Here is a 14438-nt window from a genome sequence, read left to right on the forward strand (position 1 = left end):
TTTCTCACAGGTTACAAGTGAAGACAGACACATCGGGGACGCAACTGCATGTGTCCTTATCCAATTCCGAGGGGCATATTGAAGATATTGAAAGAACTGTCCACATTTACTTAAGCCAACAAGATGAGTAGGCCTTTACGAACAGCAAAAGCATTAGCCTATGTCAGTCGACTATCCACCATAGTACAAAAGTTGAACAATTATATTCTTTGCGAGAAATAAATATTCCAAACATAGTCTGGGACAGTTGTGGAATGCAATGGATCTAAATTTAATACAGCCACTAGTATCAAAAAATGCAATGTGGCTGATGCAACAGGTCAGAACATTTAGCTTAAAATGTTGATAAATTACTAGGCTATTTCTTCACATAAGCGCAGCAATGCGCACATGGCAGTAGGCTATAAGCGCTTATGTTCCATTAGCGGGAAAACACCATTATCAAAAGTCACCGCAAATGTGATTATGCATGTAATGCTATTATTATAAAGGTGCATTTTTATGGTTATGCTTTATGGTTTATGCTTATAAAGGTGAAATACATTTTTGTTATTTTTTTATTATACATGTCTGTCAGGCTTTACGCCCCATGTGAAGCGGGTTTGTGCTTAATTTTAAGAAGTTATTTGGCCACTAGTTCAATCAATGAAATGTATTTTTATATAGCCCTTCGTACATCAGCTGATATCTCAAAGTGCTGTACAGAAACCCAGCCTAAAACCCCAAACAGCAAGCAAAGCATGTGAAAGAAGCACGGTGGCTAGGAAAAACTCCCTAGGAAAAACTCCCTAGAAAGGCCAAAAACCTAGGAAGAAACCTAGAGAGGAACCAGGCTATGAGGGGTGGCCAGTCCTCTTCTGGCTGTGCAGGGTGGATATTATAACAGAACATGGTCAAGATGTTAAAATGTTCATAAATGACCAGCATGGTCAAATAATAATAATCATAGTAGTTGTCGAGGGTGCAACAAGCACGTCCGGTGAACAGGTCAGGGTTCCATAGCCGCAGGCAGAACAGTTGAAACTGGAGCAGCAGCACGGCCAGGTGGACTGGGGACAGCAAGGAGTCATCATACCAGGTAGTCCTGAGGCATGGTCCTAGGGCTCAGGTCCTCCGAGAGAAAGACAGAAAGAGAGAATTAGAGAGGGCATATTTAAATTCACACAGGACACCGGATAAGACAAGAGAAATACTCCAGATGTAACAGACTGACCCTAGCCCCCCCGACACATAAATTGCTGCAGCATAAATACTGGAGTCTGAGACAGGAGGGATCAGAAGACACTGTGGCCCCATCCGATACCCCCGGACAGGGCCAAACAGGCAGGATATAACCCCACCCACTTTGCCAAAGCACAGCCCCCACACCACTAGTTTGTGATACAAACCTTATCAAAACATATAGGCCTATGGGCTAGGCTACATGAACTGTGAGACTATAGCTGTGTTCGAATACTCATACTAACCGAATACTCATACTAACCGTACTACAGTACGTGTGACGTGAATTGAGTATATAGTATGGATATAGTTAGTATGCCAAAAGTTCCCAGATGTCGTACTAAATTTGCCAAAATATGACGTATACCCACAGAGCACACTATTTCCGTACTTTAGGGCCCATAATGCAATTCAGGGCCCCTTCGTTTCGAGATTTGAAGAAAATGTGCCGTCGAAGTACAAGAACAGATACAAATTCATTGCTTTAACTAATTATGACGAATGTTAAGAAAATGTTGAACAATATAATAACTTTTCAAGTAAGTTACCTTACACGTTATATTGGCTGACAATTTGTTAGCAACGCTGTCCTTACGAACCACATAGGTACATACTGCTGTAATGATACTCTATGTTGTTAGCTAGCTACCTAACGTTAGTTGGCTACAATACTTATACATCAAACTTGACAGTATATTAACTATAGGATATCTAACTACCCAACATTTTATTGACTTGATTATTACCGTCGTTCATAACTTAGCTAAATGGTATAGTCGTTGTGCGTTTCAATGGACATTCGGGTGCTTTCGCTAATTCGCTCTGGCTATCTACTCCGATTTCAGAGCACTCTTGTCTGAGTGTACCAGAGTGCAAAGTAATGCATTTACAAGTGCACAACACCCATTGAATATGGCCGGTGTCAGTAAAAAAGCGTAATTAAATTGTTGCCAGCATCACAGTTAGTCACCAACGCTCTGGATAACATGGAAACTGCCTAAACAACTCTGCTAGGGCGAGTAAAATGGTCAGTGGTCTCATTTGTGTCTGGAAGTAGCTAGCTAGCAAGCTAGCCAACGTTAGCTTGGGTGCTTGACTGTCGTAAGGTCAGAACGCTCAAACCAGCCCAAGCGTCCAGTGTGCGCTCCGAGAGCGAAACGCTCCAAATTTACAAACTGACAATCTGACAACGCTCTGAATTTACGAGCGCACTCTGGCACTCCAGATTGAATTTAAGAACACACCCGAGCTCGTAAAATGTCTAACTAGTCATTTGTTATGCTAACTAGCTAGCAAGAGGTTGCATAGCAACAGCATCAACTTCCGGTAGACAGGCTAACAGCTCAACTGAAAGCATACTGTTCGTTTACAGTATACTAAAATGAACTAATAGTATGTACTCATTAAGTACGTAGTATACAGTATGTTAATATGGGTATTCGAACACAGTTTATGATTTAGAAAAAGTTACAACAAAAAAGGCATTTCTTGCCTTATGCTGGACATCATTCACAAGTGATCGGCTAATATTGTCACCCATCAGACTATTCTTTATTTATTATTGTCTCTACATATACTAAATAATATGTGACATTTTGGGGATTTAGGAACGGTGCATGCTAATGGTCCAATCTCGAAGCAGGGGCAACGGGAAAAAATGCATGTCATCTATGCACTTAGTGAATTGAGGACACTTTTCCCGTGATTCATTTTCATGCCAGCCAAGTAGGCTATACTCCTGTTGTAAAGATAAGCAATGTACTTAATATTAGGAAAGTTGAAATAAATATAGTAGGCCTAGCCTATAAAAAGCTGATGGGATCCTCTGTTTAATAGAGACCATCACTCTGTTTTCTCGTATAATTGCATAGCCTATAGCAATGCTGCGCAACATGAGCTCATGGGCTCTCATGAAGTTTGATTAGATTTTCAAATGCATTTGCATTGATGTCAGTGATTAGAGGGACAATAGAGCGCTGAGTACCAGGCAGTTAGCAAGTTTGGTAGGCTACTAATGACCAGCAGCAGCATCAGAGCTTAGAGAAGCCTAATTACCATGAATAAACAGTCATGTGGAATTTGACTGCCTTCATGATTCGTGACCGCCGGTGTGGCGGTAATATCACCACCACAACCCTATTCAAACATCTTTTGATGCTTTTTCTCCACCTTTTAATGGATCTTGTCTTCCTGAATGGAATTTCTCTCAACCCGAGTGTTTCTTTCAGTGGTGTAAAGTACTTTAAAGTACTACTTAAGTAGTTTTTTGGGGCATATGTACTTCACTATTTATATTTTTGACTACTTTTACTTCACTACATTCCTAAAGAAAACATTGTACTTTTTACTCCATACATTTTACCTGACACCCAAAAGTTACGTTTTGAATGCTGAGCAGGACAGGAAAAGGGTCAAATTCACACACTTATCAAGACAACACATGGTCATCTCTTCTGCCTCTGATCTGGCGGACTCACTAAACACACATGCTTCTTTTGTAAATGATGTCTGAGTGTTGGAGCGTGCCCCTGGCTATCCATATTTGTTTAAAAACAAGAAAATGGTGCCGCCTACTTTGCTCAACAGAAGGAATTAAGTGATTTATACTTTTACTTCTGATACTTAAGTATATTTTAGCAATTACATTTACTTTTGATACTTAAGTATATTTATAACCAAATACTTTTAGACTTTTACTCAAGTACTATTTTACTGGGTGACTTACTTTTACTTGAGTAACTTTCTATTAAGGTATCTATACTTTTACTCCAGTATGACAATTGGGTACTTTTTCCACCACTGGTTTCTTTAAACACAAGTTCTCCATTGATCTTATTGCCAAAAAAAGTGTGGTGATCTTTTCAACCCTGCCCCTTGTATTTTTCCCCGGTAGAAAATTTGACCAAAAGATAAATGTGCTTGGCTTGGTACTGTGGACTCCATTCCCTAGTTGCACACCTGAAGGCTGCTTATCTCCTGACCCCTGGATGGTGGCCAGCTCGTGTAGACTACAGCTAACAGCCCCTCAGGGATCCACAGGCAGAGGAAAGGCTCATTAGTGGATGTGTAAGGAGTCTAATCAGGCCCTGCCACACACATAGCTGCCGCCTTTACATCTCTGCGCTTAAGTCCCTGACAGACTGTATAGAGACTGCGGGGGGGGGGGCAGATGTAGTCAAAGAGACGGGGAGGACGAGATGGGGGGGCGGTGGGCGCGACACTGGGCGAGGGCGATTGAAGGTGCCAAAGGGAGTATCACCCAATCTTGTGAACCTGCAGTCATCCCGAACCTGCAGCGATGAGCTGCTATTTTGAGAGCACTGTAAAACGTTATGCCCATGTTAATATGCATCATCTTCATACAAAGGCGTCTTTGGTGCCCTTCATGAGTCTGGCTTGGGCAGGGAGTGACTTATGAAAATGTGCTCATAAGGACATGGTGTTGGCAGGACCATCCATCATATTACTGGATCCATCAGAAAACCACATGCCACCTTCAGCGTAACAGAGGAAATGAGGCTGTCTTCTGATTCGCGCCTCACTCCCACAGGGCTCATTCTACGCTTTCTTGGGTGTGTTATTGGATGCTGTACTTTGTGTGTGTGTGTGTGTGTGTGTGTGTGCAAGCACGTATATTAAACTAAACTGTCTCTGCAGGCGGAGATGGATGTTCAGCTGGAGGCTGAGCGAGAGGAGGAGGCGGTGCGCCAGAACATCTTGGAGCAGGAGAGACGCGACAGGGAGCTGGCCATGAGGATCGCCCAGAGCGAGGCTGAACTCATCCCAGAGGAGAGCCAGAACGACGCAGGCCTGCGCAGGTAACAGCTCACGAACACCGCTAACACACCTCCATAGACCATCTGTAACCCTCTGATGCGAAGCAGAGATGGGGCTTGATGAGGACTTTGGACCTGGGGAGAGACTCTGACCGTTTTGTAGGCCTGCCTAACCAATCTCTTCTCTTCTTCTCTTCTCCCAGTAACGGCACCTCAGGTGTTCCATCATCCCCAGAGAGCGCTACGTAAGACACCAAGATTTAACCCCTTAACCCCCCCCCCCCCAGTCCAACCTAAACCTGACCAGTGAAACATAACTACCCTGCATGCTGTAGCAATCTGCCAGCTAAACCAACCAACCTTACCTCTTTCATGCAAACACAGTCATTGATTGATGCTAGGCTAATAAGTATGATATTTAAACCAACTCATAATTCGACTTCAGTTAGAGTGCTGACTTTTGATTCAGAATCACCTTCACCAAGTACATTTACGTGCACCAGAAATTTGACCTCCGAATTTGATTCCCAGACACGACTGAGCTCACTCTATCAATCAAGTCCATTTATTTTCAAATTGTTGCCAGAGGAATAATCTGTCCTTTAACCAATCAAAGAAAGAGGAAAAGGAAGCACCTTTTCTTCCAGTTTCCCCATTGGCTCCTGTATTGTGTACGGTTGTAATCCTCATCATTCTCTTGTTGCAGTGGGGCTGGTGGATCTCAAAAGCTCAAGGGCATGTCCATGTAGGTTCCTTTTAAACATCACCTTCGCTGTATAAATACACCTTCAGCACACTTTTGCACTTCTTTTAAATTCAGACGAGGTGCACGTAGAATATCACACTGTATATGTTTTCTATTTATGAACTATAAGGATCTGCACGTCTTTTGCATGCTTTTAGTTTTTTTAGCGTCGAGGCTGAAAAGAATGCATTGTGGGAAAAGCAACGTCTAGGCTGACTGCACTGACCGTTACCTTGATAATACTAATCTATTCCACCGTGTGCTGTAGCAGCATCTGCCAACTAGACCTCTGCTCCCCACAGCATTCCCACAAGCCCCTGAACTGCACCAACTCACTAACCTATGTTTTGATGGATGTGTCACGTTGTGAATCAAAGACGTGCTGATGTGCACTCTGAAATGGTGTTTTGAAGGGTCATAATGGATTTGCCATATGGTTACTCTCTTTTACAAGCCACTGTTCCTGTCAATTTTAAAAGATTTCTTGGAAATACGCTCTCTCTCATCCGGTAATAATAAATTGCTTTGGAACACAGTAATACATGTTCTAGGCAGAGCATAGTTATTAGAATGTACACGTTCTCTCAGTTTGCGTCACCTGAGTTTGCAAACCGGGAAGAGAAGTGCTCGTAATTGTGAGAGAAAAAACTTCATCCTTAAAACAACAGAAGTGAGAACATCAGAGTGGTGAGTTTAATCAGTGGCCCTGTAGATCAAATCTAAGTTTGTTGTTCGCGTACACAACATTTCCCATGCTGAGCTCTGGGCTGATCACACGGCCTCATGCGGAAAGGATCTCACACATACAGATTTACATTTGAATCATTTAGACAGTTATCCAGAGCGACGTACAGGAGCAATTAGAGTTAAGTGCTTTGCTCAAGGGCACATAGACAGATTTTTTTTTCCACCTAGTCGGCTCAGGGATTCAAACCAGCAACTTTCCGGGTTACTGGCCCAACGCTCTTAACCGCTAGCCTACCGTCCGCCCGATCAGCCTCTGTATGTCACGCCACAACGTGAGACGATTCAGTGACCAGCAAAGCAGCAGTGTTCCAGTTAGGGAGGGGAGAGTGCATTATATTCCTGGCTGCACATGCACACACACCTTTTCTCTCTTTTACACGCCTTCTTTCTCTCTCCTGTCTTACAACTGCAATCAATGTGACAGTTGGCTGGTATTGAAAGTGGTTCTAACTCTTATTATGCTGGGCTCATCATGTCCTTTTTAGGGAGGAAATGGCCAAGGAAATGTCTGAGCTTCTGTCTAGGTGGGTAGAAATCCTTTAAAATTCCATGAATGAAATCTCCGATAATCGTTACGATCACTTCAAATCTCTAGATCAGAACATGTGTGATTCTGAGTATCAATACTAATCTTCTTAGTAGAGATGTATCATCTTCATTTGGGGCTAATTCTTCATAATTCCACACAATTAACCATTGTTGAGTATTCCTACACAATGAGGTAGGGCTCCCCACCATGCAAATGGATGGATGATTGGTTTTCAAATCAGCCGGTGTCTTTTTAAGTTGTTAAATCTCAGACAATCACTTACCAGTAGCAAAAGCTAGCTAAAGTTAAGTAAATAATGGTGACTCACTCTTCTACAACAGGGCCTCATCATATGTTTGTTCCAACTATTATAGTTACTCACACATTATTTAAGTCAGCCATATCCTGATTCCTGGCCCACTGATATTGCACTGTAGTAGAGCTCTTCTTTATTGGGATCCCAATTAGCGGATGCCATGTGGCCAGCCGTCAGAATGACTGAATGAGAGATGTTTGCTTGAGCCCGTCGACCACACACCCAACAGGCACTGTTACGTTGTCTGTTTACTAATTGGTTCAAGCCGCCTCCCACCACGCCTCATTGCGACACATGGCCACAGGAAGTGGGAGCAGAAGGTGCCTCGGCCTGCTTGCCCAAGGTCGATGGGGCTGCGTGCTGCTGGGTACCCGGAATAGCAGCCAACGGTGCGAGGCACGCTCCCCTGGTTGGAGAGGCTCAGTCAGCCAATAGGATTAGAGTGTGGCCCAGGGCCCGCTCCAGCCTCAGATCCAGAGAGTCTAAAAGGGGAAAATCCCAGCCAGGATGTAATTAGCCCTGTCAGCAGTTAGGAGGAGGAGGTGACGACAGATCAGACTAGCAAGAAACAGCCACACAGCTGGAGAGTAGAACGACACAACAGGGCCAATTTCCCCGACAAGGATTAAGCCTAGTCCTTAATCTGTGTCAGGGAAACCATCCCAAACAGTGCTAAATGGCTGTTCAACAGAATAAAGCAGAACTGGAGCAGCTCCGTGACCAATTCAGTGGCCTTGTGGTTAGTGTCCTGCCTGAGATTGGAAGGTTGGGAGTTTGATTCCCGGCCGAGTTATACCAAAGACTGTAAACATGGGACCCGATGTGTGTCTGTTTGGCACTCCGCATTAAGGAGAAAAATTGGGGTCAAGGCCCTGTGACAGACTAACATCCTGTCCAGGAGGTGTAGTTGCACATCAAGCTGCCTCATGCTACAGAAACAGGAGATAGGAGCAGGAGCCTATGAGCCGTTCCAGCTCCATACAGTTGGGTTGTGAATAGTTTGTGTTACTGGTGTGGGGTGGTTAAATTTCTCTTGTCTAGTTGCAGTTCACCTGACAAACTTCACATTTCACTCCACATCATCCTGCTCCCAACTCCTCCAATGAAAATCGCAATATATCATCACGTGATTATGACCGTTGATCTCTCTCGTTATGGATCCAGTCATTCTTGCTCCACTGGTAGGGTGAAGTTGCCCCTAGACGCTGATCTTGGGTCAGTTTAGAATTTTTTCCCACCGATGGTTAAGGATTGGGGGAGGGTACGCCGATCCTACCTAGGGGAAACTTCACCCCGGAGCCTGCTCTGGTTTTGGTTCTAATCCCACTGTCTTGATTGTTTCTGTGCTGCCAGAGGCCCACAGGTTCAGGCCACCAAAGCTGCTGCTGCTGGCACCAAGAAGTACGAGCTCAGCAAGTGGAAGTATGCCGAACTAAGGGATGCCATTAACACGTCCTGTGGTAAGAAAGTCAGCCATGTTGAATGTTTGGTTGAAGCTCATTTAGAAACTTGACTCTGACAATTTTTACGTTAAGAATCTTGACTGGGACATTTTGCTGAGACACTGTCGCTCCTAACGAACCTTATGCAATATTGAACTGTCAAACTGTTTTCTGAGCCTGGTTCGCTTCGGTCTAAAAGTGAATTGTGGTTTTACAGCTTTAACTTGCTCTATGGTTATTTATTAATGCCTACGTTATTATTTGATCACTTCCTTGTACATGAAAGTCAAATTCTTCTGTCATTTGGTAGAACAGTGGGGTACCAGTGGTCAAATGTTGTGCACTATGTAGGGCAGGGATCCTCCATTACATTAATCCGCTGGCTGTTTTTTTTGTTGAACAGATGGTTATAAATAATTTGTATACTGCAAATTGACCACAAGAAGCCAAAACGGGTATAGTATTTGACCAAAACATAATCATTTCAAACCTTTATTTATTTATGTGTGTGAATACTTGAGAACAGATTTCCTAAATTAAAAACACTACGCTGGTTTCCTGGGGATTTTAGTCTTATGTCCAGTCTTATGAAGTTAAGTCACCCGCGGCCCTATTGGAGAACCCTGGAATAGGCTTTAATTTTGGACGCAGACTCATTCATTCGCTGCTCCCCAAGCCCTGTGTCTTATGTGCTACCAAAAATGCCCAACAATGGGGTATCTGGGGTTGCTGATGCATTTGTATTGAAAGTATTCACAAAGCAATCAGGCATGCTGATATTAAGTAGTGTGCCCATTACAGGGAGACCTTTTTGACAGTGAAATGACTCATTTATCTGGTAGGTAGGGAGCCATCTTTGTGAATTCAACTTTACCAAGGCACTTAGCGGGTCTGCTGATGACAGTTTAAATGCATTTTAACCCGAGCAGCAATTGTTTTAGAATTTCATGAAGACATAGAAAGACAAACCCATAATGCTGTCTTTTTATTATTTTATGGCTTTTGAATTGTTGTTGAAGTAATGAAAGTCTTTTAGCTGTAGCTGTCGTCTCTCTGTTGGTAGTCCTCCATCTCTGTGTGTAGCTCTGTCCTTTGTGGTGCTGGTAGACTTTAGAACCTGCCATGCTCTAATACCTCTTTCTCTCCCCTTTATCTTTCTCCCTCCCTCCACCCACAGATATTGAGTTGCTGGCTGCCTGCCGAGAGGAGTTCCACCGCCGGCTGAAGGTCTATCACGCCTGGAAGTCAAAGAACAAGAAGCGTGGCAACGACACCGGCAATACTGAGCAGAGGGCCCCCAAATCAGTTACCGACTATGGTAAGGGACCCCGCAGGCCACCGCGTCCCCAATCCACAGGGTCTTTCAGACAGTGTTATACAGTACAACATCAATGTAGGCGTCTTATTATGGGTCTCTTTCCATGCTGTGATAGTCGTGATTTGGAAGCATACATTTTTTTTTATTTATTCTGCTCCCAATATCAGACCTCGAGTCCCCTACTGATATATTCTACTGCAATACTGATACTGTGGTTGCATCCCAAATGGCATCCTATTCTCTACATAGTGTGCTTCTTTTGACTGGACCCATGTGGGCCGTGGTCAAAAGTAGTGCACGATCTATGGAATATGGTGCCATTTGGGACACATCCTGTTGGTGGCTGCTCTCATCCTCCAGCCTGACCTTTTTCTCTTATTGTTCTCCATAGAACCCCATGCTGTTTTGCTCTGTGAGCCACAAATGGGTCCTTTCCATGTACAAAACATGGCGTCGCCATGACGACAAACAGCTATTTTTCCTGTGTGGCAGATTGCAGATCCACTTTCTATGTGCTGTTTGTTAGACAACTGATTGGACTACATACCACATGCACAGCCCCCATAGAATTACATATATAATTCTAGGATCTGTAGCTATGCCCAGCCCCCACCTCTCCTCCTCTCACTTAGGGTTCTATTTTCGTCTGGTGATAAGACAGCGCTATTGTCAAACGCGTGCTTGTTTGCAATTTCGACCTGTTAAATCCCGGCGTTCTTATATTTTCAAACCCTAGCGCCAGATTTGGTAATTTACCTGTCTTATATGAGCTCGCTTGCGCTGAGGTTGGAGGGGTAGCAATATCTAATTTTTGTCCTTATAAACGTGCGCCAAAGTGCTGTTTTCAGTATGCGCTGGTGGGGATATTTTAAGACCAACCGAAAGCTGGTCTTAGCGGTAACGCGGTTGGTTATGGCATGGATTTTGACAGCAGAAGCTCAGCCTATCCAGCCATGATGCATAGTGCCCATATACACATGGAGCAAGAGATGTGCTTTGTGCCCGTGAATCTCCTATTTAGAAACAATTTTCCCATTTTTGTTTATTTTGATTAAAAACCAGACATGTCCTCCCCTTTAAATGAAAGCTGTTTTTTTTTTTTTTTTTTAAACGTCCAATGCTTTCGCTTAGTCAAGACTATCGATAAATGGTTTGGATTGTGAGACTTCTTAGAAAGAAATCTTTATCACCAAAGCTTTATTCAAAGATCAAGTTTGGCAGCAGCAAAACTGTGAGCGGACGTCCCTATTTTTGAATCTATGTAGGCTATTACATTATTTTAGCTAGCGCCTGTTATTATTATTTTGGATGTGCATAAAACCCCTCCGTGTAGACTAATTGCTCATCATGGAACGAGAGATGAGATAATCCGGTGACATTAGTATTTAGAAACATTTGTTATTTTCCATTTTGTTTCATTAAAAAAACAAACCCTTAGTAGGCTACCCTTACCCTACTATAACAAAAGCTGGTTCAACAGCAGTGCATCTGGTGTCAATCTTATCCTGGCCATGCATTAGCCAAGTAGCCTGTCCATAACACATGCGGTATTAAGGCATGGAACGCCATGATTGGCTAGTGAGTGGCCAAGCCATCTTTCCAACCACAACTTGTTTATTCATCAAAACCCAGCCCTTTCGCGCCACCGCCAGCTATTGCGCTCATAATAACGGCTGTGAAAATAGCAACAACAAAAATGATATCGCGCCCGGACCTATAGCGCTACCGCCAGCGCTTAGATTTACCATTTGCATTAGGTTTGTTAAAATAAAGCCCATAGTGTCACAGACACAGCACAGTGCCAGCTATGCCTACCTGCTCTCTGACACATTAACAAGCCAGAGGCTGAGGAGAGCTCTCATACTTTCAGGCTCCAAGCATAATGTAACCTACAATCTAATGATTATGCTTGTGAATGACCATATACAGTAGGATGGCCTTCCCTGTACTTCCATGCCTATGGTCTCATCCATTTAGGCCATGGCTACAGTAAACGCATGTAAAGACATAGTAATAGCGCTATCATTAATATCTATGAAGAAGGGGCATTGATATTAGCGATCGGCTCAAAATAGCCTCGTCTTTCTTGGAAGTTCATTTGTGGTTCTGTTATATTGTCTTGCATGTTGATTTTGTTTAATACCTGTCATATACTGCATGTGTTGTTTGTAAGTGTAACCTGGCATGTTTACTTTCAGATCTCGCACCTCATGTGAGACAAGCACGTAAGTGGTTCTCCATGATGTAGTAGCACCACTAACCTCAGCCCAGTGCTAAGCCCTCTATTAACCATGGGGAAATGGAGGGGAGTGCTGTGTGTGTGTGTGTGTGGTAGTCACTACTCGTCTGTGTGGAAGGGTTTTAGTTTCTGTTTTGGGATAAGGCTCTGGTCAACAGCTGTGCACTATATAGGAAATAGGGTGCCGTTTGGGACGTAACCTTGGTGATGGCGTACGGAATCTTACAGCAACTGGTTTCTTTCTAAATGAATCGTCTTTGGTGTGCATGTTATTTTCTAACAGAAGAAGATTATTAAGGGGTGTCGACTAAGTGCACCTGGAATTCTTTGCAACTGTAGGCTATTGTATGACACTACAGACTTCTCGTTTTTACAAGGCAGTGTTCGACTTGGATGGTGTTTTCAAATGTCGAACTCGAGCTGATAGAGAATGAGGATGGGCACAAAGAGATTTCAAAGGGTTAAAATGGCTGCTGTTATTGATGTTGCTGCAAATGTTATGTGGCTACGCTGACAATTGGAGCTAAAATCATTCAGGGCACTTAGGCTAATTGGTGTTTGGATGGATGTGTGCCCGCCTCCCAAATGGGACCTTATTCCGTAGATGGTGCACTACTTTTGGGCCAGCAGCCGAAAGGTCGCTGGTTTCTAATCCCTAAGCCCGACTAGGTAAAAAAAAATCTGTCTGTGCACTTGAGCAAGGCACTTAACCCTAATTGCTCTGGATAAGAGCGTCTGCTAAATGACGTAAATGTAGTGCACTATAAAGGGAATAGGGTGCCATTTGGGAAACTGTGGGTCTCTGTCTCATCGTTTTTTGGGGGAGTATTACAGCGTAACACGTCTGCCTGCTGATTGGAAGAGAAACCTTGCAGTTGACTCCTCATTGGAGCAGAAAGCAGGGGATTTGCTACACAACACATACTTGTACCTTGGAGATTGTTGGGTGCACGTCTACTGTATATTCTCTCATTTTCCTGTCAGTTCAGACCCTCTCATTCACTGAAGTGCATCAGACAATGAGTAGCTGGCTGTACAAATAGACTGACATCCTTGCAATGAAAAGTATTCACATATGGTACGTCTGTCAAGGAGTTTGGTCAAAAGCAATGTGTATTCACATATAGAGATTGTATACACGTCATTGGAACAAACGCCCCCCCCAAAATTCTGTAAGTCTCTCTCGGTTGCAGCATTGCAAGCTTTTTCTCTGGACAAAATCAACTGTTTTATACGAGGGAAGGACTCTCTGAAAGGTGTTGGGAATGAGTGGGCGGCCATTGTTTCTCTCGTTAATACTACCGCAATGGTGTTGGTTCCAAAGGGTCATCCTCATAGTTAACGGCACAACCTTTTCGGCTTTCTCACCTTTTAGTAATGGATCCGTTTTGTTTGGTGGCAGTGAATCAGGGAGAGGTTGCTCTAAACTAAAGGGAAAATATGTACTGTACCATGCCTGTCAACAGGACTGAGGCTACTGCACCCCCCGTCTTTCCCTGGTCCTTTTCTCCATAGAGCCTCCCACCCCTTTCAATCACTTGGTCTGTCTATTCCCTTATTTATTTATGCTCCACTTTGCGTAGAATATGCAAATGTATGTTCTTTATGTTTTGATAGGAGCAGGCTCTGTAACAAACATCTGACATGCAGCTTGTCACTCTGATTTACTCTCTGCTAATACTGACCCCCCCCCCCAGCTCTAGCAGCAACGCAGTCCCAGCATCCCTATAGGTTCTTGCTGTTCCTTCCCATTCCTATTGGTTCCTTTTCCCTTCCCATCCCTATTGGTTTCTGTTCCCATTGCAATCAGCCAGCATCATTAGCCTCTCTAACTACCCCCTTCCCCAACAGCCCAGGCGAACCCAGCCCCGCCCATCCCAGCCAGGCAGCATGAGGTGGCCATGAACAGGCAGCAGCGCTACTTCCGCATCCCCTTCATCCGGCCCGGGGACCAGTACAAGGACCCCCAGAACAAGAAGAAGGGCTGGTGGTACGCCCACTTTGACGGGCCCTGGATCGCCAGGCAGATGGAGCTGCATCCGGACAAGCAACCCATCCTGCTGGTGGCAGGTCAGTCAGCAACCTGACCCGGGGGGGGGGGGTTC

General features: G+C 44.0%; 1 protein-coding gene across 7 annotated transcripts in view; it reads left to right on the plus strand.

Annotated features, from left to right (window-relative positions):
• The window catches only part of myo6a (myosin VIa), a 102810-nt gene that overhangs the window by 86066 nt on the left and 2306 nt on the right, over nucleotides 1-14438 (plus strand). Inside the window, exons 28-35 of one of the 7 annotated variants that reach the window (XM_014204923.2) lie at nucleotides 4879-5039; nucleotides 5201-5242; nucleotides 5704-5742; nucleotides 6975-7013; nucleotides 8688-8794; nucleotides 9954-10094; nucleotides 12293-12319; nucleotides 14185-14403. In XM_014204923.2, coding sequence (XP_014060398.1) covers nucleotides 4879-5039; nucleotides 5201-5242; nucleotides 5704-5742; nucleotides 6975-7013; nucleotides 8688-8794; nucleotides 9954-10094; nucleotides 12293-12319; nucleotides 14185-14403 — 775 coding nt within the window. The remainder of the gene's footprint in view (nucleotides 1-4878; nucleotides 5040-5200; nucleotides 5243-5703; nucleotides 5743-6974; nucleotides 7014-8687; nucleotides 8795-9953; nucleotides 10095-12292; nucleotides 12320-14184; nucleotides 14404-14438) is intronic. The other 6 variants (XM_014204924.2, XM_014204926.2, XM_014204927.2 and 3 more) reach the window with 6 other exon arrangements.

The sequence above is a fragment of the Salmo salar genome, chromosome ssa06, assembly GCF_905237065.1.
Source record: "Salmo salar chromosome ssa06, Ssal_v3.1, whole genome shotgun sequence".
Classification (NCBI taxonomy): domain Eukaryota; kingdom Metazoa; phylum Chordata; class Actinopteri; order Salmoniformes; family Salmonidae; genus Salmo; species Salmo salar.